Source organism: Rhododendron vialii, chromosome 3a (assembly GCF_030253575.1).
Source record: "Rhododendron vialii isolate Sample 1 chromosome 3a, ASM3025357v1".
In the NCBI taxonomy this organism is placed as follows: Eukaryota; Viridiplantae; Streptophyta; class Magnoliopsida; order Ericales; family Ericaceae; genus Rhododendron; species Rhododendron vialii.
The window spans coordinates 33,824,784-33,852,050 of record NC_080559.1 but is presented as its reverse complement, the minus strand read 5'-3'; the positions used below and the strand labels follow the sequence as shown (position 1 = coordinate 33,852,050).

Here is a 27,267-nt window from a genome sequence, read left to right as displayed (position 1 = left end):
CAATGAGGTAATTGCAAGCAAGGATGAAAATATCGCAACATTGTATCAAGTACGAGAACCAAAGGAAGAGGAAAGTCATAAATCAAAACCTATAATTTCTCGACATGATGATGTCTTCCCTAATATTGAGCCTTGTGAGCCACACGGAAGTATGAGTGGTCCCAATGGTGAATTTGGTACAAGATCTCTTAATGCTACATCATTCATACATGATGTACCAATTAATTCTGCGATGGATCAACATAAAGAGAAATTGAAATTTCTGCATGACGTTCAATTTATTGATTTTCTTGGGTTGGAGCAGTTTGAGTTTTCACTCAATTCTCGTATTGTGAAAATTGTCAATCAATTGAAGTGTGCAGAAAAACTATCTTGGCAAGTGTACTTTTATTGGAAGACGAGCGAGAAGTTGAAGTATTCCAAATATTTATTTATTTGGAAAGGCAGATGGCAAGTTTCTAATGAGAACTCGAGGGCGAGTTCTTTTGAAGAAAAGGAGACTGATGTAGGACAAAAATGGAGAGTTTTTGTATTTTATTTTTATTGTTTTAGAATAAGATTTTGGCTAGGAATATTTTCATTTAGGTTAGAATTATTAACTTTCCGTATTCAGTTTGATTTTGATTTCTGCCTTTATTAGGATTCTTGGTCTACAAGAATTAGGATTTTATTTTAATTAATTAGGAAATATCTTTTATTTAATGCCGCTTGTTTTTGCATGATTTATTATTTCTTTTACAGTAGGATTTCTAAGGTTAGAGTCTTATAAAAAGGGCTGTAACCTATTCAATTATGAGAACTTTTATAACTTTTATCAATAATATTGCAGAGATTTTCTCTTTCTTTCTTGTGCGCAAGAATTGCTCGTTGCGACGAGTTGTTTATCTCGTTTGGACTAGTACGCTAACTAGTCTCTCGTGAATTCCGCCGCGTCATATTGATAGCCATACACGGTTCAAAACCGTGCTAGCTTGTGATAATTAACCATAGTGTTGTTGCCTAATAGCTTTCCAAGTGGGAGAAGTTTTATATGCAAAAGAGGGAGAGACATAACATGTACTCCTATGGCTTGTTTGATTTCTTTCTTGTTAGCAGTCAAATGCTCTTGCATACTGTCTCACTCACTCACCTGTTTATTATAGTACTTGTTTTTGGTGTAAGTTGTTTGAAATTAACTTTCTTTCTTGTTTTAGAAATGGCAGGAAAACAAGAATAACACCAGCCGAGCAAGTATGCAAGATTGCTTCACTGAACAACCTTTGTCCATATCCGTGCCGTGTCGTGTCCTAATGACTTTTTGCTTCAGTGAACTACTGTACGTGAATTTGCTGCTTCCGAGCCTCTGATGTTGCTATTTCTATGGAAGAAGCACAAGGAGATGACAATTTTGATTTCTCTTTGGGGTGTAGCCTTCTTTTGAGTTGCAGAAGCATATGAGGAGATGGCTCTGAAGCATGAGTAGAAGGTTACTAGTCAATTTTAGTGTAGAGACTTGAGTGCATGAGTTTCAATTATGTAATGCCATCTCCAAACTTGTTCATTGTATAAATTCATGTAACTGATTCACGCCTCTTTCCATAGTCACATCTTGTAGTTGTGTTCAAACTAGTAAAGAAATACTCTGTTTGATCAAAGTCGTCTATGATGCCCACTTGGAAGGGCCAACTACCCTACTAAGGGACTCGGGGACTCTACTGTCCCTTGAAGCAGCAGGCGCTGCCCACTCCCATTTAACGCTGCCGTTTTGCCTCATTAAGGGGGTCCCCAGACTCCCCACATGTGCTCTCCTTTTTGTTTGTTAAGGTCCGTTAGGAGCAACAAAGAATTAACCAGAGCAAATAAAACTTGTTTCCACAATTCGTAATGTCTTATCGATATCGGGTTGAACTAATTTTTTCAAATAACCCATAAAATAAAGATTATTGAGCGGTTTGAATTATCTTTATGGGACCCAAAATGACACTCACAAAAAATCAATAAATCGAGAGTCCGAAGTTAAGTGGCTTTTTCACTCACAATTCCTAACATCTGACCAATATTAGGTTGAGCTGAGTATTTTTTAGAAACCCATAGAAAATATTTTAAGAATAATGGCTGGCTTGAATCATTTTTATGGGAGCCAAAATGGGCCAAAAATAATAAATTAGTAATCGGTTATCGAATTTAGCAAATAGAAGAAGAGCAGTAAACAAGGACCTGAATGATTCAAATAGCTAATTATTTTTAATATATTTTGCGGGTTCCTAAAAAATTTAGCTCAATTCGATATTGGTAGAGCGGTACGATATGTGAAAAAATCACTTAGTTGTAGAGTAATGATTTATTGATTTTTTTTTTTGAGCTCATTTGTCCCACCAAAATGATTCCAGCCGCTCATTATACTTGAAATATTTTTTATGAATTTCTAAAAACATTAGTTCAGTCCAATATCAGTGGGGTGTTACGATATGTGAAAAAACCACATAATTTTAGACTAATGATTTATCGATTTGTTGTGGGACTCGTTTTGGGTCCTACAAAGTTGATTCAAATTACTCATTATTTTTAAAAACTTTTTATGGTTCCTGAAAGAAATTTAAGAATCAATATATTTTCAGAATCATTCAGATATTGATAGGGCCGTTACGAATTTTGAAAACGCCACCTAATTTCCGACTAATGATTATTAATTTTTTTATGGGGCTAATTTTGGGTCTCACAAAGATAATTCAAACTGTGTGAAAGAGCGTTATGAATTGTGAAACAAGTTTTTGTTTGCTTTGTTTAATGTTTTGTTGCTACAAACGGACCTTAGCAAACAAAAGGAGAGCACATGTTGGACTCCCTTAATGAGGCAAAACGGCAGCATTAAGTAGGGTGGGCAACGCCTGCTGCCTCGTTGGGACAGTAGAGTCCTCTGTCCCCCTACTAAGTTGTGAATTTTTGTAAATGGAAATGGTGATTCAATGATTGAAGTGAGTGCTTGACTTTAAGTTTTAATTGTTTTGTTTGATGTGGATATAAGGTAATTTCCTTGCATTTTCTGTTGTCTAGCTATGGAGAGAACTCATTATTAGGAATTGCTTTTTGTGTAGGGTTTGTCGAATTCTTCAAGATAGAAATCAGATAAAAAATGATAGAACCACCTACACTTTGCACATACAAATGCATAAATTTTGTGAGTGTGTTTGTGCATTTGTATGTACAAATGTATGTAGTTCTAGACTAATTAAAATCAAATTCATCGATAAATGACTGATTGGAATGATTTATCTTGAAAAAAAAAGTACAAAGCACACTGTACAATAAGAGTCATCATTTAGTCCGAAGCCCATGAACCGCCCAGCCCGAGCCTGTAAAACGGGCGGGCCGCCCCGGCCCATAGTTTGTAATTGGCGAGCTTGGGCCTATGAATTTTTACTCAACCCTCCCGTAGGCCCAGCCCGTGATACCCGCCCAATAGCCCGCCCACTAGCCCAAAATCTAAACAAAACCCTTTCTTTTTTCCCTTGATTTAGTTTCGGCCCAAGGGAATTTAAGCCCGCCGACCGGCCCTGCCCGGCTTTTGGCCCGTTGGCCGTCAATTGGGTAGCCCGTGGGTTGGGCTTGGGCTTCAATTTATAGTAGTTAGTCCGGCCCGAAAAAAGAAAAAGCTTGGTCAGCCCAGCTTGTGGGCGGGCTTGGGCGGTGACTTGGTGGGCTGGGTCGGCAAGGGCTTGCCCAATGATGACGCTTACTGTACAGGACCCTCTCCCACGTCTTTAGGTGAAAACTCTGTTTTTTACCCTCGCAAATTGCTTTTCCCACCCCCGACACACACCCCCATACCAAAAGTCCGAAAAACTCTTCCTTTTTAGTTAAAAAAAAATTCTAAAATCAACCCAATGGACTGATAATAGTAAATGAGTAAATGCGTATTAAAGAGTGTAAAAGATTCACAAAAATACGTGTTTTTCTTATCTTCTACTGTGCTTATGCGAACTCAGTGGACTGACAATATCAATGCCATTAACTAAATTTCATTTTTATTTAATTTCTTAATTTTTTTATCTTATTTTTTAATTCATTTATTTAATTATTTATTTTCACTTTTTCTTTATATCTTTTATCTCTTTTATTTATTGAACATATTTTTTTTTATCTATTTATCTCTTTCTATCTATGTTTTTCCCTTCAAACTCACTATTGTAATGTGCACGCCGATATAAGAAAATTGATATACCTCGGGACTTGATCAGACAACATTGATAATTTTGGACAATTTAAAATGTGCTCAGGACAATTAAAGTACTGCAAAAATCAGTCCATTTAATCACCGAATTTGGGAAGCCGAAAATGTTGATCTGTATGCCAATTAATAAATGTGGCCTATTATTAGTTAAAAAAAAAAAAACCCAGACAGAATGGAACAAAAATATTGATTCGTGTGCCAAGAATATTTATTTAATATTTTTTATATCTTTTTTCTCTTTTATTTATTTAGTATTATTTAAGTGCCACGATTTTCAATCCGGTTAAACCGATGCAAAGATCTTATTCTTTTGATCAGTTTCTCCTACATGGTCGTAATAAATTTTTGATTCTAAAGCCTTTTAATGATCACCCTTCTACTGAAGATATGAATTCTATGCTTGAAGGTGGAGGCTTGTGTTTGCTTGGGAATTGGCTTGATGAAGTTAACCGATGGAAACTTGAACCAATGAAGGAAATTTCTTTTGTTGTTTGGCTTAATTGCTATGGGGTCTCGTTAAATTTTTGGAAAGCTGAAATCTTTTAAAGTATTGGAAGAATTTGGGGCGACGTGATTACTTTGGGTGATGCAATGTGAAATTGCTCTTCTTTTTCTGTTAAATTTATCAAATTGTTGATTTGGAGTTCAACGGTAAAGTCTTTCCAGTTAGAATTGTTGAAGAACAAGTGGGTGCAACTAGTTTCATCAAAGCGAGCTGCAGATGTAGAATGGGTGGCGATCGATGCCAAAAATGTTTGGTCTGCAAAGTCTAAGGAGAAATCTGGAGGAGAGATGGGGGGTCAACATGGGAGAAAGGATTCATCTGATAATGAGGCTGAGGATGTGAATGGTAAAAACAAGGATATCCCTTCTTGGCGCTTGAACTCTTCATTTCGGTTTGGAGTGTAAAGCTCCTCGACGTCGGGCGCATCTCCTTTTCTTCTTTCTTGGTGAACCGTACTAGTCTTTTCATTGATTTGGTTTCGTAATCATCCTCGAATTCTTGAGTAGCAGCTTTCCTTTGACGTAATTTCTATCAAAGTGACCTTTCGAGAGAAGTAGTAACTGTGGATTATTCAACATCCCCGGTTGTAGTTGACTGGCCGGGAATCCTCCTCTGATGATGTTGAACATGTAGATGACGTTTTGGCAATTGAAAAAGATAGTGTTGTCAAGAACCGTACGTGATAATTTTAGAGGGAATTAAGGATGATGGTTTTGTCTCTTTAGGAACGAACTCTTCCCTTCCAGAGTGCCAGTCTATTACTAGCCCTATTCGATCTCTTGGGAATCAAGAGAGAATTCACATATTAACAACTCTACTTTTATTCATTTCTCAAACAAAACATACATATACCGTTCACTCAATCTCACTCACTCACAGCTGACACACAAATACTTAATCTGGTGGGGGAGACCCCCTCAGGGGCTCCCTATGTCTCTCTTTGCTCTCAGCTTTCTCTTTTCCCATACTTTTGACACAACACATACACACATACGGTCTCGTTCGGCTAAATAAGTCAATTGGATTATTTTTTTTGTCTTTATTCAATTTTTTTTCGCATTTATTAGTTTTTTGTTAATTTTTTGGAGATTATTGCATCATCATAACAAGAGGAATCTAAAAAGTAAAAAATTGCGATCAAAACCTAATTTTTTTGAATAAAGATAAAAATAAGCCAATTTTTTCGTCTTTATTCAAAAAATTTGGATTTCGACCATAATTTTTTATTTTTTAGATTCTTCTTGTCATGACGATGCAATAATTCTCAAAAAATTAATGAAAAACTAACAAATGCAAAAACAAAATAAATAAAAATAAAAAATAAATCAGTTAGATTATTTAGCCAAACAAGATATAAAACACCTCACGTTCTATTGCCAACCTTCACAATAAATCCACCGAACCAACTAGCTCATATTGGAATTTGGACCCATTCCTTTACTGACTTGGTCCACTCTCAATTCCCATCTATCTCTTTGTCTCTCACCACTCACATATAATGACCCCACTTCATAATTAAGTTTATAATTCAACATATTCCTCTTTTGGGGCCCTCTTCGAAAGATAAGGAGCGATAAGCTTAGTATTCTGGTGAGAGATCTATTCATCAAGCTTTTCAAAAATTGAAGAGGCGGTTGGATATATCGAGAAGGAATTAAGATTAGAAAGAAGAAATCTCTCTTCGAGTTTGGGTTAAAGGAGGCTTAGTGTTGACGATCTAACTATAAGAAGGTTCCCTCTTCTTCTCTTTCTTCTCATGACATCTGCAATAGAAATTCCATCTTAATCAAGCAAGCTCGTAAATTTATTGATATAGGCGCTATTTTGAGTGTTAAATATTATGGCGGAAAAAGATATAATATTAAAAAATATATTGACATAGTCACATAGAGGCATGTGAGATTTCGAATAAGGAGCTCGATGGCATCAATGGCTTTGATGAAATATTGGAGGAAGGTCCCTCCATTTCAGTGGAGTTTTGATTCTATTTCTACTGTTTTATTGGGGTATTCATCTGTTGTTTTTTGTTGTTCGCTTGCTAGCTGTTTGTTTTGCTGTGGTTGCTGGGGTTTTGTTTTTGGTCGCTTCTTTGGCTGGTTTTGCTTTGTGCTAGTGTTTGTTTGTCAAAGGTGGTTTGCTGTTGCTGGTGGTTGTTCGTCGCTGTTTTTCCGGTGCTTGGTCTTCCTTTTATTCTTTAAACCACACAGTTATCACTCATTACCGGTACGAAACAAAGAAATCCAAGAGAAGGGAGATTATAACGAAACTCCAAAAGAGGTCCAATAGCCAGTTGCATTTTTTACCTACCCACACCCGGGGGCCGCGCTTAATTTTCTGATTGGTTCAAAGGATGAGTTTTGCTGCTTATTCTCCAATATCTGCTTATTACTTACATTGCAGGAAAAGGTAGACTTTAAAAGATTGAGAGACATATGAGGGCTTATTCATGGAATAATGGGAGAGTATCAAGAAGCAAGAAGGCTTGACTTTGGAGGATCTCCGATGCTCAACGGTGAAAATTTTAATTCTGGTTCATACGTACGTAGTTGAATCTGAGGAGGATGAAAGACAGTCGTCAATTAAGATCTGATTACGAGCTAGGATGATCGAAGATGACATAGAGGAATGCAAACCAATGAAGAAAAAGAAAAAAAGAACCGAAGGGCAGCAACTTGTGATGAAAAGCAGCCGGACTACGGTCGCCGCATGCAATTCACGGTGACCGTCCACTGCACGCCTTTTCGGGTCCCAAAAAAATACAGAAAAATATTCATAAATTTTAAAGTAATGTTTTACTGAACCCTGTAAAAAATCATCTTCAACGGATATCGGTAGATATGTTTTTTGAATTTGTAAGACGAAACTGCAAAACTAAACAGTTTCGTTTCTACGAATTCCGAAAAACATACTTACCGATATCCGTTAGAACTGATTTTTTACAAGATCCCGTGAAATATTATTTTAAAATTTATGAATATTTTTCTGTATTTTTTTGGGACCCAGAATGGGCCCCAAAAGGCGTGCGATGGACCATGCGGTGACCCTGGACTTTCTGGATGAAAAGAAAGGTAGTGTCGAATAAAATGGTCAACATGCACGACAGTCCAACTGATGTTCAAAAAAAAACATGACAGTCCAACCCCATTTTCAGATATATTTTTTCTAAACACAGAAATGGAGAGATTTGGTTTATTAGGAAGAAGACAAGTGGCCAAGAGGCCGAACATCATCAAAGGGCAAGATTAACGAGTCATTGAGGGACAGGACGCCCCCCAACACTCCACTTCCTTTTTCAGATTGAACACCAAGTTTCGATTACTCCTTCATTAATGGTACGTTCTATGTAGATTAAAAAAAAAGACAGACAATATGAAGCATTGAAGCAAAAGTATCAATGATAAATGATAGTACGTCGGATGGGGGGAAATTAAAAACAATCTTTACCATTGACTTATTGCAAAATTAATCCGAATTAATCTGATGTTTATAAAAAAAAATCAATCTGGACCCTTGGATTGGTATTTTATTTTGAAAGCTCAACTTTCTTATTGATTGTAGCGGGCCTAATTTGCGCGCCTTGGACGCAACCACTTTACTAATACTCCAGTAATTAAGACATAGGCTAGATTAATTAGCTTTCAATTGATTGAACTCAAACATTTACCATAAGCCGACCCAATTTATTTTATTTTATTTAACAACTCCTGTAATTACAATCATGACACCAACTCCATTAAACATGTTTGCATTTCTTTCCCTATTGCACTAATTTTATATATATTTCTATCCTCATGATATATATAAAATTTCTTTCGCTGATAAAAAAAAAGATTTTGCAAGGAGGGGTTCTTCTGAAATATTGTGAACTTGAGAGGACAAGACAAGTCCTAGGTATTTATATATGCAAAGCTACCAAGCAAGTTGGTGATTCCTTCTGAGTGTACTCCACCAAATATTTGATAAGTTGACAAAACCAGCCAAAAACTACACTTTGTTTGGTTTTGAGTTTTGAATTATTATTTTTTGGATGTAATGAGTGATAATGAATGAATGGAGAGAGAAACTTATTCAGAACCATACAGAGAGTAAATTTTTTTCTCAAAACTTGTAAAAGAACAAAGTGGGTGGCTGTATAATTATTATTATTGTTATTATTTTTTGCCATACTTTAGAAGAATGTTAGCGTTAATGTTAGTGTTAAGGGGAAAAGGGGGAGGGTGGGGCTTGAACCCCACACCTCCTGCATGAGGGGTGTAATTATTAGGTTCATAATAGTAGTATAATAAGAGTCACATTAACATCAACACCGTTTAAACTTGTTATTAACTCAAACTTTTAGTGTTTACCTGTAATTTATTGGAAAATGATAAAAACATGCACTTGGCATAATATATTGCGACGATTCTATTTGTCTTTAGATTAATTGCAAGCAACTTGTTTGAATAAAGTATTAGCGATAGCTAAGTAATAGGCCCCATACACACTTATACATTTAATAGAGGTTCAAATCTCACTAATTACAACTAGCAATACCGAACTTCCGTTGAGAAAAAACAAGGTATTGTTTGATAAGTAGGAGACTACATAGCTAGGGGCAGACATAAGGGGGGCTCCACAACTTCAAATATTCCCACTAAAATTATACTAGTTTTTTAGGTTAATACGAAAAAATTCTAATAGGAGCGGGCCCTACAAGTCTCTTGAGAGGGAAAAAAAAAATTTCATAAAGTTTCTACATATGTGTCAAAACATCCTTAAAATTTCAAGTTATCAACAAATTTTTTGATCGTAGGTGTAGTATTAACTACCAGTTACATATAGACACAATCTCATCTCTTTTTTTATACTTAGTTGGAGTCCATCTATTTGTTATCTTTTGCCTTTGGCTAGCAAATTCTAGGTATGAATTTTCGCCATAATGTAATAGACATCGATTGCCTTGTGTTTTTTGCATTTGGCTTTATTTACATAATTAGTTTAGTTTTGTCCAAAATATTTGTAATGAACTCCGTTATGTAAGTGTCACTGAACTTTTATTAATATAATCTCACACTGCAATTGTGGACGGTGGTGGCCGGAATGTGTTTTCTAGGGTGCAGCTTTTAGTGGCTTTTGAGGTGGTGGTGTTTGTTGGTGGCTTGGGAGTTGGGGCGTTTGTTTAGGGTCTAGGTTTTTGTTTTGTTTTTGCAGGTGGTGACCGGTGGGTGTTTTGACAGAGTTGGGGGTACTGATCTGTGCAGGTTTGACGAAATTGGGGTTAGCTGTTCCGATGCGGCAGTTGGTTCAGCGGTGGTACTGGAGCTTTGGTGGCAGCTCACGGTCGTCTGGTGCTTTGATTGTTCGGTGGAGGGCGCGAGCGTGCATAGCCATTTGTTCGACTTTGGTGGCTGTTGTTGGTGGCTGGTGGTTGTGGGCTCTTGGATGGCGGTGGGTTGCGGAGGCGGCAGTGGTGATCTGGGGGCGTGGCTGTTGCTGTTTTGTTCTAAGGTTTTAGGTGTTTTATGTTTGGGCTTTTGGGTTAGGTTGGTTCTTTACCAATCGTTGGGTTTTTTTTAAGGATTTTCCTCCTGATTTGGGCTCAGTTTGTTGGGTTTACATCAGTTTCCTCTGTGTGGTTAGGAGAAGAGGGTCTTGAGTGATCAGACCGATATACCCAAACCCCCATTATCTCTGTATTTCGTGTTTTGAGTTAATAAAATCTATTTTTACTGAAGAAAAAAAGAAAAAGAAAGATAGGCTGCCTCCAGTCCCGTGCCTTTTTTCGCTCCACAATTAAGCATCATCTTCCTTGTAGGGATGGCAATCCCGGCCGCCCCACCCCAAATGGATTGGGGATTCGGGGATTTTTCGGGGATCGGGTAGAGGATGGAGATAATTTTTTTTAAAAAATGGGGAACGGGTAGGGGATGGGTATGAGTCTGTTCCCGCCCCGCCCCGTTTGTGTGTGTGTGTGTGTATGTATATAATAAATAAGTTATATACATAAATGAAAATTATATAGGAGTACTCTATATACATAAGTGAGGAAGAAAGAAAGAAAGAAACTATCTCACTGTCAATTAACATAGAAGTAATTGAATTCACTTACCACGGATAGAAGATTAGTAGAAAAAAGAGCTCAAATCGATAGTTCTAGTCAGATAAATATTGTTCACGTCTGATAAATATTGTTCACGTCGAAAACTCATGAAATATCGTCGTGTTGAGAGACTAAGAAATGAAGTTTTAAAGAGCTTTGCGTGTGTTGTTTGTTCTTGGCGTCTTGCTGCAAGAGGGATACCGGATTAAGAATACCGGTTTTGCCTGTGGTTCCAATTGGATCCCCGATTCTCCACGGGGATCCCTGTTCCCCGTTTGGGGAGGGGATGGAAGGTAAAAATAATTTCCCGGTGGGGATCGGGGAGGGGATGAAAATGGATTTGGATTCGGGGATCGAGGACGGGGATAGTGGTATCCACCCCTACCCGCCCCATTGCCAACCCTGCTTCCTTGCGACGATGGATATATAAATGGCATTGACAAAGCAAAAATGTGTGTGAGAGGCTGTACCGAATGGGAATAGTTTAAGATAGACGCAAATTAATCGGGGACATCCTACATTAAAAAAGAATAGGTACCTCTCCTTTGAGGAATCTTATCCGGTTTCCTCGAACAAAATAAATGAGGCTGATTATGATTCCATTTGATAGTTAGGCAAATTCGTTTTCAGAAACGGTATGTTTAAAAAGGGAGTACTATTAACCTGTGTTACTTTTTGAGTCCCGTGGTTAATTAGACTAAAGGTTAGCATGCAAGTTGAGTTATAAGGTAATTAATTAATATCAACTAGTTTCTATCAACCTCAGTTATTGCTTTTGAGCCCCGTAGTTAATTAGACTAAGACTTGACAGGTTAACTGACGGGAGTACGTCATGAGTTAAAGTTATTTGGAAGAATCTAAGGCCCCATTCCGGAACGTAAAATAAGTACTTATTTTTTAAGAAGGCAATTTCAAGCTCAAAAATAATGTGTTTACGCAAATAATTTTCTTACAAATATGGATCTTATTTAATAGATCTCATCAAGATCTTTAATATGGTGCAAAAAAAATTAAAAAATTACTTTTTATTTACATTATTTTTGAGTTTGAAAATGTGAAATAAGCTGCTTATTTTTTAAGAAGATTTCGGGAACGGAGCCTAACTTTTTGGTTTTCAGTACAAAGGAGGGCCTAATTAAGCCCAAAGTCGGAAAAGTCTTGTTTGACTTGATCAATTCTCTTTTCACGTGGTGGAATTTCTTCGCTTCCACCTCGTGAAAAGAGAATTGATCAAATCAGACAAGAATTTGCATTCGAACATGTCAGAGAATGATTTCTTGACTCTAAAAAAAAAAAACCCATAATAAGAAATATGCAACTTACGTGTATCTTCGCGGTCGGAAAAAATAATTTGTAAACATACTGATAGTAAATCTTATTCAAGTGAAACGAGAATTTGCATTCGAACATGAAATCATATTCAAATCTTAGCTGTGTCCGCGTGAAAAGAGAATTTATCAAGTCAAACGAGAATTTGCATTCCAAGATGTCAAAGAATGATTTCATGACTTTAATTAAAAAAGAAAATCCTTCATTTATAAGAAATATGCAACTTAAGCGTATCTTCACCGTTAAAAAAAAAAAAAAATTTATTTGTGTAGTTTGACTTAACGGAGAAATCTTCAATACACACCGCTTTAAGGTGCATATCATATGCACCTATTGTGTGGTTTATATTGTGCCACCTCATAAAAAATTATCTGCTGTACCGGTCATTCATAACATTTTATGTCTATCGTAACTTTTATACAAAAAATTCGTAACTTTTGATTCGTAACATTTTTCTTACAAATCATAACATTTTAGTGCATATCGTAACTTTTACGAATGAATCGTAACTTTTTAGCAATAGATTCATAACATTTTTAGAATCATAGCATTTTGGTGTATTTCATAACTTTATAAAAAAAATCGTAACATTTTTAATTCGTAACATTTTCACTACGGAATCTTAACATTATAGTCCATTTCATAACTTTTCTATAATCAATTGTGCAATCGATTACTTAATCATTTTTTTTTTTTTGAACGGTAGTTAATCAAAAATGTTATCTATTATGTGAATGTTCAATTCCATAATCGATTAGACTTTATAATTGATTAGACATTATAATCAAATATATAGTAATTGATTTTGCAATTGATTACATATTCGATTAGACATCATAATCGAATATGTAATCAATTCTATTATGTAATCGATTAGACAATATAATCGATTTTGTAATTGAATTGAATACGATTGGGTAACAATGTGAAGTTGATTACTCAATCGATTTGCTAATTGATGGGCCTCAATAAGTCCTCTAATCAATTGCGAAATAAGTTTAAAAATTTTTTTGCAATAGATTTAAAAATCAATTGTTCTGAATAACACAAATAATTGATTACATGATAGATTATATTTCTTTGCGGTTTCAATTACGTAATTGATTGGTATTGATAACACTTGTAATCGATTACATTATCAAATACGAGTATTAGTTATTTGTAATTCGAATGCTTGCACTAATTCACAAAACACTAGTATTACGTCTATTGACCAAAAAATAAATAGCACGTCCTAAATATTGTTATCTTTTACACATAACCTAAAATGTATTGGTAAATTTATCTCGTCACCATCACTCTCTTGATCACCCATTAACTTTTTTTTGTTAGTGTTTCTTACTTATTAATACGGATGATTGACTTCATTATTCCTTTTAGTTGGACCATTTATGTGAAAGTTCACTATGCAATTAAAGATATTGTGAAAAATATTAAACATCATAATATTTCAAAAAAAAAAAAATTGGCCACAAATATGAAACACTTCAAAACTCCTATAAAAAATGCCTTAACTTGACTTTTTATTACATTATGATAATGATAGTATCTTTTTCCTTTAGTAATTATTGAGAACCTATTTTAAAGAAGTGAATTATTTTCACTTGAAATAATTTTAGCTTCAAAGTTTATAAAAAATAAAATTATTATTTTTAACATAAATTAATTATCAAAAATAAAATTGGGCCTAATTTTTCTTTCAGCCCAAACTTATGGCCCAACTATTAATTCACAGGGTTTACCTGTTGCACTGGTAATAGGTTTTTTGTTAGTAACCTATCGTAACATTTTAAAGGGTCCAGATCATTTTTCAAGCATTTAATGGTAATCAAAAAAGGTGTATATGATACACACCCAAATAAGGGGTGTGTATTGTAGCACTTCTCTTGATTAACATAACATACTGATAAATCTTATTCAAATGTGGTATTGTGGTTCAACTAGCGAGGGAACTGAGGCTGTCTATAGTGTAGGGGTGCACTACATTACAGGTGTAGTGCATAATTCGAGCCGTCCATCTTGGCTATCAATGGTTTAGAATCCATCTTAATAATGAACGACTTGAATATGCAGGAGTCGGAATAAAATTTGGACCATTGATTATTGAGCGTGCACTACACATGCAATGCACGAAGAACAAGTAAATAAAGAACGCCACAGAAATGAAAGAAATTCTTACATGGTTTTTCAACCGTGTAGTTCAGTACATCGATCCCAGCAAAATAGTTACATAATTTAAGCGAATAAAGAGAGCACAAGAGTTCCATCCACGGCTCATACCAGGTCGAACCTAATCAACGAAAGCACAAAATAAACCAAACCCACGTTTAGCAAATCCGACACCTCCATGACCTCTTCCTGTAATACATTGCACACAAGGAGTTTGGTAGAGTTCATGAAAACAAAACATGAAAGTACCGTCCGGAAAAGTGTAATGGATGGTACAAGTGAATCCGACCGCCCATTACACTTTTCCGAACACTTTCATGTTTTGTTTTTATGGACCCTAATATTTTCCTTCCACACAATGTGCTGGAGAGAGACCTCGGAGCATTGGTCCCGTGCACCGAATAAGCCTTCCTGGCTTTGGCGATTTGTTTTGCCAAGTGGTCAAGTGGATATATATATTTACTAGGCTAAAACCTAAGAACTTTATAAAATCTCACAGTTGCCCACTTAGGAAAACTTTTACTCCATTAGAAAATATCGCACCATAAAGAAAGTATAATGAGCGAATCTGTCGCTATAACTTTCTGTTGGATGTTTGTTTTATTTTTCTTTTCATTTAAGTTTCTATGCTTATCTCATTACTCTCTCGATGTATCCCTTTCGAGTTTATAAAAGTTTCGTTTGACGAGGAAGAAAAAAAACTGTCGCCATAACACTGACTAAATACATAAAGGTTGTTTCATGAAGTTGATTGCAAACCAGGAAATTATGTGCATACCAAAATCTAGGATTGGAAATCATGTCATGTTTGTGCTGTGTTAATTTGAGTTCGTGTCAGATAACTTGACCTGTTTAATTGGCTAAACATGTCAAGAATTTCAACCCTAACACAACCCGCTATAATCGTGTAAACCGAACACGACATGGATAGATACGATTGCACAAAACCCTTTGCTTTTCCAATGACATGTTTACATAACCCGTTTGCACCTATTTGTGTTTCAACTTTTTAATCAATTTCAAACAAACAATTAGCCATTCTCATGGACGGAATGAAACTACTGCATGTATGACACTATAACTTTTGAACCCGAAAGATAAATAGGTTTAGGTTAACGTCTCGGGTTTGGGTTAACGTGTCGACACAGATAAATAAACAGGTTAGCTGTGTCATTTTCAGGTTAGGCGGGTTGAATCTGAACCTGACTTGTTTAGCAATCGTGTGCTCGGGTCGTGTCATATACGTGTTTCGTATCAAAAATAGTCAACTCCAACCTGCTAACTTCGTATCGAATTCTAGTCGTGTAATAAATTTCCACCCCTACCAAAATCTGTGGGCTGAGCTTATTTAGATTTTGAAGAGATTATAATAAAGAGTAAACTACAGTTAACCCCCTCTAACTAAGCTTCACGTGCACTTTGCCCCCTCTAACTTTTTGTTTTGACACTCAACCCCCTTTAACTAACTGAAATTCAAACGGTCATAATTTCAAACGGTCATAACTTTCTTCGTCTGAAATCGAAAACATGCAAATTGTATATCGATTTCGAGGTCTTGAAGTTAACTTTCTAATGACACCAAAATCATATCACGATTCAAAGCACACAGAAAGTTATGATCAAAATGGTCTTTCTGTCTACCAGCCCTTACTCTTTTGATCATAACTTTTTGTGTGCTTTGAATCGTGATGTGATTTTGTTGTCATTAGAAAGCTGACTTCAAGACCTCGAAATTGATATATAATTTGCATGTTTTCGATTTCGGACGAAGAAATTATGACCGTTTGAAATTATGACCGTTTGAATTTCAGTTAGTTAGAGGGGGTTGAGTGCCAAAAAAAGAAGTTAGAGGGGGCAAAGTGCACGCGAGGCTTAGTTAGAGGGGGTTAACTATAGTTTACCCTATACTAAACAATAAGTCTAGGTACACTACATTTAACCACTACATCATCCACTACATGTTTTGTAGGGCTCACCCTGTGTCCCAAAAAAATACAGAAAAATATTCATAAATTTTAAAATAATATATTATGGGGCCCTGTAAAAAATCAGCTCCAACAAATATCAGTAAATATTATTTCTTGATTTGTAGGGGCGAAACGGTGCAGTTAAACAGTTTCGTCATTACAAATCAAGAAATAATACTTACCGATATTCTTTGGAGTTGATTTTTTACAGGGCCCCATAAGATATTATTCTAAAATTTATGGACATTTTTATGTATTTTTTTTGGAGCCGGGGTGAGCCGCATAAAAAATGTAGTGGATGGTGTAGTGGATGAATGGTAGTGTATGTAGCATCATAAGTCTAGGTATCGCGAATGATATCCCATATAAACATATATTTTCATAAAATCTCTCAAAGTATATATGCAATTGCGCGCGAAAGAACTTACGTTAAACCCTTCATCCAATAGATTTTATTTTGTTTTATAGTTGTTCATACATCATATTCGTTCATACACAATATATTATATATACCATTAAGAATTTTATAGCTGACAGAGATTTCAAAGTTTAACAAATCACAATGAGCTTCAAATAAAAAGATAAAAATTAGGAAATTATAAACACCCCAATATTTTTTTTTATCAGATGAACATACCAACATAAATATATTTGTTGAATTGAAATGTAATAGCACTATGTAAGAAATTAGTACCGAGACTTTAAAAACCACCATATTTGTATGACTATGTAAAGTTTTTCTTGCAAAATCCCGATCTTGCCTAAACTGAATTCTTGGTTCCGTCACTGCATGATCCGGTCAGATTTCCCTCCAACAGTCGTCCTTCGTACTTTCTTTTGTGGGTTTCATCCCGGGTGATCGGGTCCGCATCAATAAACTAGATCATTGACCTCGTACATGATAAGAAAATGTTTGATCGAGTCCGCATCAATAAACTAGATCATTGACCTCGTACATGATACGAAAATTTTTGAGAACAATAAATATGACGTACATAAATACCTCATAAGTTTGTTTCTAAATTCCAAACGGCTTCATCAGTTGAAAACTATAATTCTCACATCAATACACCTATTTTGAGGATGACAAAAGATCTGCTTGTCCGAATGTAAGCTATTTCATTGGTAAACAGGATGAAGAAATTAATTCTAATGGTTGGGGTTAGTCAAATTAACATCTAACTAAAAAAGGTGCCCAAATTAACTAGTCCTATATCAAGAAACTAGAATTTCTAGTCATACTCAACGGTGTATCAGGAAACGACAGCGTTAGAGATTGGAGCGCATATTTCGATTTTTTCTGTTAGACTTAATCCTACATCGCTCATCTAAGCCACCCAAGCTTGGTTAATATATTCTAGAAGTTACTCCACCTATTGCCAATTAGTTTTAGGTTGGACTTCTCCAAGAAATCTAACATTTTCTTTTGATAACTCGATATTCCGGGCAAGCATTAGAGATTGGAGATCATGACTCTGTTTGTTTGGGCGTAAAATGTTTTACCTATTTTTTGTGTAAAAAATTAGAAAAATATTTTATATGTAAAATATTTTCTATCAATTTGATGAAAATGACTTACTCTTAAATCTTCCGTAAGTTACTTTCCGAAATGAACCCATTACGTACCTTCTACTGCAATTCTCACTGCTCAGTTTCCTCGATCATTAGTCCTAACCCACGTTCAATTCCAATATTCTCAGATCTCTCCACCATTTAAGCCCCTCCTCTCTTTACACTATTTTGTTAATTTCTGAAAATATTTTCAAGTGCTAACCAAACACCGAAAAATAAAGTTTGAAGTTTATTTTTTGAAAAAACATTTTACGTTGTAAAACATTTTACATCGAAACAAATGGAACCCATATTTCAATTTTTTTAATAACTCGATATCCGGGCCAGCTTGTGTATGTGCATGTTGGAACATTTCTATTTTATTTCTAAAGCGTAGAATATGCTCAAGGTTTTAGATACAAAATCAATCATCTCACTGTCTCTACATATCTATAGATGGGATTGTTATCGTGTCACAGTTTGACTGACCCTACTGGTATCTATATCCTCCACTGAACGTAAGTTATTGGGTCCGGCTGCTTATTGTATGCGTGGTGATTAATGTGATAACAAAAATGAAATAGTGAAACTGGGGATCGTAATTCAATTAAAAGTTAGTCAAATGCACATGATCATGTATTTTCATACTTGTTCATACACTTTAGCAATATAGACAACTATTTTAAATTATGGATGGTCATTTACGTTTTTCTTGAAACGCACACGGGAAAAAAATAGGTAATACCTTTTCGAGTTGGATCTTCTACGTGGAAACTACGGAGAATAGACAACAACACGTATAGCCTAAGGCTCTGTTTGGAACCTGAGGAATTGAAGAAGTGTTTGGAAGCTGAGGAATTGAAGAAGTGGAAAAAGAATACTAATTAACATGTAAGGAAGAAGGAAATGAGTGGGAAAGTTAAAGAGGAATTAGGAGGAAAGTTAATTGCATTTGTTTTTGAGACTTTCTCTTCTCTTTCTTTAACAACCAAACACGGAGAGGAAGTTTTTTAAAATAAAAAATTCTTTCTTTCCGCAGGTTCCAAATAGAACCTAAGAAACAAACATAATAACCTCATGCTTATATTACACACAATGAGAGAGAGAGAGAGAGAGAGAGAGAGAGAGAGAGAGAGAGAGAGAGAGAGAGAGAGAGAGATCAACACCGCTATATATATATATATATATATCTCCCTCCATTCTTCTCATATTTGCATTTTAGCTAGCTTTCTCTCTCTGGTTTACTCTGTACGTACGTCATTGACTTAGCTGTGGAAGCAAGGAAATCATGAAGGAGAACAGGGAAAACCCCCTCAACTTGAAATCACTGAATCACATCTCGCTTCTTTGTCGCTCTGTCGACGAATCCCTGGATTTCTACAAGAACGTTCTTGGGTTTTCCCAAATCAAGAGGCCTAATTCCTTTAACTTTGATGGAGCTTGGTACGTACCATTTTTGTATATATTCTCAAATGTTAGCTATCTATGGGAAAGTATACATCTCTTATTTTGATGTGTATCATATGCACCTCCAAAATATTATGAATTATAGAGAAAATATTTCGAATCGTATTGCTAAAAAGTTACAAATCGTATAAAAGTTACGAAATATACTAAAATGTTATAAATTGTAACGAAAATGTTATAAATCATACTACTGAAAGGTTATGAATTTTAGAACAAAAGTTACGAAATACACTAAAATGTTATGAATGAACCATAAAATAGGTACATATGGTACACCCTTTTAAGATGTGTGTATTGTAGACTTTCCTGCTATTTATATACTAATATTTAGAACTACACAACAAGAAAATAATTACGGTACCGTTTAATCTTTTTCTGTTGTTTAATTTAATTTTTTTTTCATGGGATTTTGCTCCATCTTTAATTCCTTTTGAATTTGTCTACATGCATATCGTATTTATTTCTCTGTGCAGGTTATTCAATTTTGGTGTCGGCATACACCTTTTGCAATCGGAAGACTCTGATGACATGCCCAAGATTAGACAAATTAATCCCAAAGATAATCACATTTCTTTCCAAGTACCTCTCTCTCTCTCTCTCACACACAGAGTCTGAGGCCTTGTTCGTTTTAGGATCTTGATCAAAACTTCTGAACACGGTATTCAATAAGTTTTCTCTATATATCTTTTTTCACTCAATATTTTCAAAAACTTCTCTTAAAATTCAAACCGAACAAAGATTGGTAACCACTCAAAAATATGAAATAATGCATGGGTGATGGGTGTAGGTTGGGTAGATTTCACGTGGAGTTTTCTTTGACTTTTTTATTTAGGTTTTGATTTCACGTGGAGTATTTACTAGGAGTATATATGTCTTTTCATTTAAATGTGGACATTTTTTGCAATTAAATTGACCTTTGGGTGTGGCTGCAGTGTGAGAGCATGGGAGCAGTTGAGAAAAAATTGAAGGAAATGGAGATAGAGTACTTGAAGAGCAGGGTTGAGGAGGGCGGAATCTACGTCGATCAGCTGTTCTTCCACGATCCCAACGGCTCGATGATCGAGATTTGCAATTGCGACAACCTGCCCGTGGTCCCACTGTCCGGAGACACCGTCCGATCATGCTCTTGCAAGTGTGCAGCAGGAACGAATTCGTCTCTTTGACGAATGGTGTAGGTGAATGATCAATGACATGATCGAAGGGGGGATTTTTATCATTTTGATGATGTAGATGGGCGGTTAAGATCAAATCTGTTGACTGGTTCGTGTATTTGTATGTGTTAGCGGATTTATTTATATATATATATAGGAATTTTCAAGTGAGGGATCCCTCATTTTAACAAAATGAGGGACTTTCATTTCCAATCAAATTTTGAAAATCCGAACCGTTCAATGTGTGCAGAACGTAATTTTAAGGGTCCTATAAGAAATCAGCAAAAAAAACGACCGGGAAGGGGGTCATCCGAGCAGTTTTTTTTGAACCGTTAAATGAAAACTGCTCGGATGAAGCCCTTCCCGGTCAATTTTTTTGCTGATTTCTCATGGGGACCTTTAAAATCACGTTCTGATAACTTTGAGCGGCTCGGATCATCGAAATTCAATCGGGAAGGGGAGTCCCGCATTTTAATAAAATGAGAGATCCCGCACCGGAACATATATATATATATATATATAGTTGTAATGTTGGGAGAAAAACAATCTATACACTGAATAGCCCCTGGTGTGTGTGTATATATATGTATGTATTTTATCTTTGTCCAAGTGAAAGGGTAAATTAACTTTGTATGATGAAAACAAAATGTGAAGTTGGACCCAAAAAAAGAAAAGAAAATATGATGGTTTTGCGCAAAATAGTTTCCTTAAAGATGGAACTGACGTACTGTTAATGTTGTTGGATAAAGCCGTTCAAAAAAATACTGTTAATGATTACAAATCTGTAACTGTCCCAACTCTATCTGCAGAAAGAGATAAATTACCTTTGGTAGCGTCCCCGGATCCGCGTACCCCTTGGTAGCGTCCCATCCCACGAGGCCACGCATAAGTGCGTGAAATGGGTGTGTGAAGGCTGTAGAAATTAGTTCGAAGTATGCACAAATTAGCCTCAGACACCATGTATTACCAAAAAAAAAAAGGATATATTTTTTGATCCGCCAAAGGGATATATAGTTAACTAATAATGTACTCCGTAATCAGTTTCCACAACCCAATACGAGAAGAAAATTTATTTCCGCGCGAACTTTCTTTACATCCTTTCGCATTAATTTTATTTTATCCTTAATCACGTGAAATTGTAACTTTAATATTTTACGGGTGAAAAAAAAGATTACAATTTACAAATAAATAAAAGGGGTGCAAAAATTAATTTTGTTACGGGCCGGCCTTGACTTGCATTGTGGGCTCAAGTTCCCGATCCTTCGCGACCCACTCTAAAGTCGGATAAAATCAACCTATTAATTTTTCGACAATGATTCTAATTATATATCTCGACCAATTATCCAGAAAAGGAGAAATGAATGCTTCAGATTTGAATTTAATTATGTGCAGATTATGCTTATGGACTTATCGTTATTGGCAGAAGATTAAGACTCATTATGCGTACAGATTAAGACCAACGTTAATTTTGCCAGCTCGTTTTTGACCTATTTGTTGTGTGTGTATATATATACACACGGGGCGGTTCTGAGGACACTCAAAAAAACACCTAAAAAAATACCTCATAGTTTCCGATCAAATTTTGATGATCCGAGCCGCTCCATGTGATCAGAACGTGATTTTAAGGGTACCCGCGAGAAATCAGCCAAAAAAAAAAAAGATCGGAAATGGCTAGCTTGATTCGAACAGTTTCGAACAGTTTTTTATTGAACGGTTCAAATAATTGCTTGAATGCTGATTTTTGGATATAAGTCACGCCAAGGCGCCGTCTATCACTCAACTACATAGTATGTTGCTTAACACATTTTTCATAACATCAAATTAAATACTCCATTCATCCCATAATATTTGTTCGGTCCGCGAAATGAGGACTACAAAATAATGTATTTCTTTCGAGAAAAAATTTAAATTTTTTTCATAAGTTAAAAGAACTCGTCGAGATTTAGTAAATTGTTGAATTTTTTTTCAACTTTTCTTACAAAAATAGTATTATTTTTACGTCTCCGTTTTGCGCACCGAACAAATATTATGGGACGGAGGGAGTAACAAATAAGGCTAGTTTATTTAGTACCTTCAGGCTTAAGGAGGTACAAACATAGACAGCTGCATTAGTCGGCAAGAAAAAGTTCGTTTACTTGACTTTCAAAATGTTTAGTTGGCAAGGAAAACGTCGTAAGTTTACTTGATTTGCAAAAATGTTATCTTTAAATAAGTGTTTGGCTCGTAAACCTAAAATTTAAAAAAAATCATTTTTTCATTTAAAAATTCTATTTTTTTTCTCAACTTAAAAGGAGTAGTATTTGATATCTGTTGATTTGTGAAAAAAATTTAATTTTTTTAATAAAAAAAATTACTTCCTCTATCTCAATTTAATTGTCCTTTTTGGAAGTTTGTGCCACTTTTTAATTGATTATATCTTGTAATTTATAATGTTTTAGGTAATTTTGAAAATATTGTATTATAGAACTAATCGAGATCTATCAAACAAGATCCATATTCGATATGAAATTCATTATGGATTTAAAGATATAACTAGTTTTTTAGCCGGTTAGAACAAAACGAGAGACAATTAAATTGGGATGGATGAAATATCTTTTTATTTAAAAGACTAGGTTTGCAGGCCAAACATTTATTAATGAAGGACGGATGAAGTAATATTTATAAGATGGTCGTGGATAATGAAGGTATGCTAGTCATCGTCTTTTTTTATTTTTTTATAAATAACATGATGTTCTTGTCAGCTTACCTCAATTAATTTCGAGAATCCGAGATTCCAAAGTTAACAACCGAGCAAACCTTCAGTGGCTCAAAAGTTTGGATGTTTAACTTTCGTGAGATTCAAACTTACATCCACAAAAAAGTATATATGTGTGTGTATTTGTATTTTTAGTTGGCTAAGGAAAATCTACCTATATATTGTTGTTAGATAACGACACTAGTTACATCATTTTGAGTAATATATGTCAAATGCAGATAGGCCTTGTCAAAAAATAAATAAAAATGCAGCTAGGCAAGATTGTAGTTTTTATCTTTTCCTATGTCATTATTTTTTGATGTAGAAAGATTTTAGAGTTGTCAATTTGGTTTGCTTGGTATATTATCTACTATGAAAGCTTGATGAGGGTTTTTTTTTTTTTTTCCCCCCTTTCTTTCTACACAAAAGAATTTATTAATTTTTACTATAAATGATTAGTTATGAACCGCATGAATTAAATCATAGAATATGTGTAACAATAATGATAATTAATAGTAACTGACTTATTCAGCATTACGCATCGCAAATTGATGTTGTGATCGTAAAATTTTAAAAATCACGATATAATTTCTAGAACAGTCAAATCAGCCACATTAATAGAGCATATCTAAAATGAATAGCATCAATCGTTATGAGGCAACTTTGTTTCTCACTAATATCGGGATGTAATGATACTGAAGGCCTGAAAACATGTATATGTATCATGGGATATTCTATATACATATATAATAGTTTTTTTTTCTCTTCTATCCAAAACCTTATTCACCCAAACACTCGACAAACGAGCCGTTAGGGATGTGGAGTATTGTTTTCTTGGGTAGGTATCTAATATTGCTCTCATTGCCAAAGAGAATAAATTATATACACCAACGGCGTAAACAATTGTTCTCTCCAAATTAATTACATTGCGTCATGTCGTCATGTTTTATTAATTGGAACCATTGTTTTGACGACGTGGATGCATTGTAATTGATTTATAGAAAACAAATGTTTACACTGCCAAGATTTGTCACAAGAAGAGCTAACATGCGCCACGCCACCAAGCTAGACTATGACGTGCATGGCAGAAAATACAAGTCAAAAAACCAGATGAGAACGCCCATCTTTGTTGAATACGGAAACCAGGCACCAGCTAGCTAGCAGACTTCAGGAGAGAGAGAGAGAGAGAGAGAGAGAACTTTCTTGCAATCATACTTCCAGCTCGAAGAGAAAAATCAACACAAGAAGTATACACAAAGAATTACATCAAACCACAAAACCAAAAACTAAGCCCACCTCTAGGCCACGGTGATTTACACAGATCAAAATCACAACCAGAACTAACGTTTGTTTGTTTGTTTTTTTTTTTCTTTTTCCTGCGTATATATGATATAAGTATATCAAGACAGAATATATTTCTAAAGGCAGCGTTTGGCAGCATCAGATTCACTTTTGATAGCAAAACAAACACGTACAAATATCCTACCGCTTACGGTTGGCGCGATTACGGTTTCGGGTCTTTTTTGAGTTGCCAAACATGCCGCAAAACCCACAACCAGAGACCTTTGGGGAAGGGGGTTCCCTTGTGGGCCTATCTTCCTTCATGGTCCGATACATACTGTTATGTTGTCGTTGCTCCACTCGAACTTGTGAAGGCCTGTTTGGCACTGAAGATTTGGTTTCTCCTTTTTCTTGATCATCATCAACTTCATCTTTAGGCCTTGGAACTCGTTTGAGTTCTCCTGAATATAGCTTTTCATCCCAAACTAACCCTGACGACCCTGATCTTCTATACGATGTCACAGACCTTTGCAAATCCATCTCTCTCTCTCTCTCTCTCTCTCTCTCTCTCTCTCTATGTGATATTGGTGTTAATTTGTTGAATGAGAAGTAGATAGATGCCTATTTATCTGATCTGAGACTAGTTCCTTTGACCAGATAGGTGTATAGGGGAGTGGGAAAATGACAAAAATAATCAAGAAATAATTTTAAGGGGGTGGTCACTGGTCAGACTTGTCCACCTAAGAATATTTGTTTCTGAGGAAAGCAAAAAAGTTAGCTCACGTGGTAAAAAAGGGCTGAGGTTATTACATTAATTATTCTAGTTTGAGACTTTGAGTGTCACTAATTATGGTAAGCTAAACTTTTGTGTGAAAAATAACTGTGGGACGGTGCGACCTCTAAAATTGTGGGACCAGTTTTGGATTTTAAGAAACATGAGATCAAGAAATTAAATGACATGCATATGCCGAGCTGAGGCATGATCATTTGCGCCGAAAATTCATGTGGCGAGAGATTTTTCGGCTGTTGGATTTAAACATGGAAAAAAACACAATTCAATAGACGAAAAATCACTCGGCACAGAGGCATAGGAGTTTCAGGGACATGAGAGATTGGATCCGTCAAATTATAGAATTATCCTTCAAAATGATTTTAGTCGAAGTGCCGAAAACTCTTATGGCGAGGAATTTTTCGGCTGTTAAATTTAAAACATAAAAAAAAACACACACACAATCCAATAGACAAAAATCTTTCGGCACAGAGGCATAAGGATTTTAGGAACAGGAGAGATTGGACCCGTCAAATTATAGAATTTTCCTTTAAAATGATTTTAGTCGAAATAATGTGAATGGGCCCCACAACAACAGATAGGGGGTGTGCCCCTATTACTTAGTCATTAATTAATCAAGTAGTGAGACATTAATCATTTGGGAGAATGTTGAAGTCACAAGGGGCTATGCTTAATTACATGGTTAGTTGGAAGTTCTTGGACTTCGGGTAGCCATGCTGTGCACCTTCGAACCATCGGAAATGCATTCGATGGCTTGGATCTCATCTCTACAATCAACGATCGAGAGCCGTTTATTGCCAAGATGAGATCCGAGCCGTCGAATGCACGATTCGACTGCTCGGAGGTGCGCAGCACGGTGCTGTTCACACCACTGCGCAGCACCATCCCCAATTCGAAGTTCTTTCTGTTGGTAAATAATTAGGGGAAAAATCCAAGGTCATATTTGATTGGCAGAATTAGACATGGTAGTTTGTAGTATAATGTTGACCGTTACTTAGTATTTGAATATACAACAAACGGTTAAGAGATTATATATATATATATCTGCTTGGATAATTAATTAATCACGTAAAACATGAAATAATTCAAGATCTTAGGGAACGCCATCCTACGAAATCATATTTGTTCCGTGGATTCCTTCATCCTACGAAATCATATGTAGTACTTTCTCTGTCTCTAAATAAGTATTCGACGCGCAAATCTATGATTTAAAAAAAAATTGTTAAAAAAATCAAAAAAATTCACAACTTAACAAAACTCATTGATATCTATTGATTTATGATTTTTTTTATTCTTTTTATGAAAAAATGCATATTTTCAAAGACTTAGGTTTGTGCGCTGAATATTTAGTTAGGGACAGAAGAAGAGTTGATCTGAATTTTACAAATCAAATTGGGCCTTCGGGCGTATTTTTTTGCTTGGTCAAAATGCGGGCTGCGTCGACCATCATAATTAATCTCCCTCGAATGTGACATTAGCAGAATCCATCTATCCTGAAAAGTTCGGATTTGGGTGTTGTTAATATTACATGCACATACTTCTTCTTTTTTTTTTTGGGTACACTGAAAAATAAACAACAGAACTAAACTCTCTCAAACGACACACCTCTTATATCCGCCTCAAGCGATGGAATGATGTCTTTCGATGGGATAATATGCAACACCATCTTGCACATACTTCTGTTAATTGGTACTGCCTTCCTATTTTGTTCCTTTGACGGGGGTAATTTTTTCTTTCCTCCACGGACTTTATTTTAGCTGGGTCCCACAACCACAATGACGTTGCCATTTCAAGCCATTAATAATAAGAACATGGCAGCCATTTCTGAATTTTCAAGAAATGGCAGTACTCCACAAATGAAGAAGGCGGCATCAAACAAATGCCCTGCAATTTGTTACACGTATATACAATTGGACTGATTCTTCGGCTATTAGCCAAAGTGGTTTGATAGGGTCACCACTATTTGAAAACTACTTAACAATAATCGAAGACCACTAATTAATGTACAAGACCAGTTTTTTTTAATTACTCAGG

General features: G+C 35.5%; 2 protein-coding genes across 2 annotated transcripts; one reads left to right on the top strand and one right to left on the bottom strand.

The window, feature by feature from the left end:
- Positions 1-18,993: 18,993 nt before the first annotated feature.
- Positions 18,994-20,465, top strand: LOC131320220 (glyoxylase I 4-like). The gene is made up of 3 exons (XM_058350846.1): positions 18,994-19,253; positions 19,751-19,856; positions 20,210-20,465. Exons 1-3 carry the CDS (start codon positions 19,099-19,101, stop codon positions 20,438-20,440), a joined length of 492 nt encoding a protein of 163 aa, XP_058206829.1. The 5' UTR covers positions 18,994-19,098; the 3' UTR covers positions 20,441-20,465.
- A 4,179-nt stretch (positions 20,466-24,644) lies between these two features.
- Positions 24,645-24,983, bottom strand: LOC131321357 (uncharacterized protein At1g15400). Its single transcript, XM_058352343.1, has one exon. The coding sequence runs from the start codon at positions 24,981-24,983 to the stop codon at positions 24,645-24,647; it is 339 nt and encodes a 112-aa protein (XP_058208326.1).
- Between the last annotated feature and the right edge of the window lie 2,284 nt (positions 24,984-27,267).

What these genes read in the sequence shown, in the direction of transcription:
- LOC131321357 (XM_058352343.1), bottom strand. Translation starts at nt 24,983, where the DNA reads ATGGATTTGCAAAGGTCTGTGACATCGTATAGAAGATCAGGGTCGTCA.
- LOC131320220 (XM_058350846.1), top strand. Translation starts at nt 19,099, where the DNA reads ATGAAGGAGAACAGGGAAAACCCCCTCAACTTGAAATCACTGAATCAC. An exon ending in TTTAACTTTGATGGAGCTTG is followed by an intron (nt 19,254 to 19,750) that starts GTACGTACCATT and finishes TTCTCTGTGCAG; the next exon opens with GTTATTCAATTTTGGTGTCG. An exon ending in ATAATCACATTTCTTTCCAA is followed by an intron (nt 19,857 to 20,209) that starts GTACCTCTCTCT and finishes GTGTGGCTGCAG; the next exon opens with TGTGAGAGCATGGGAGCAGT.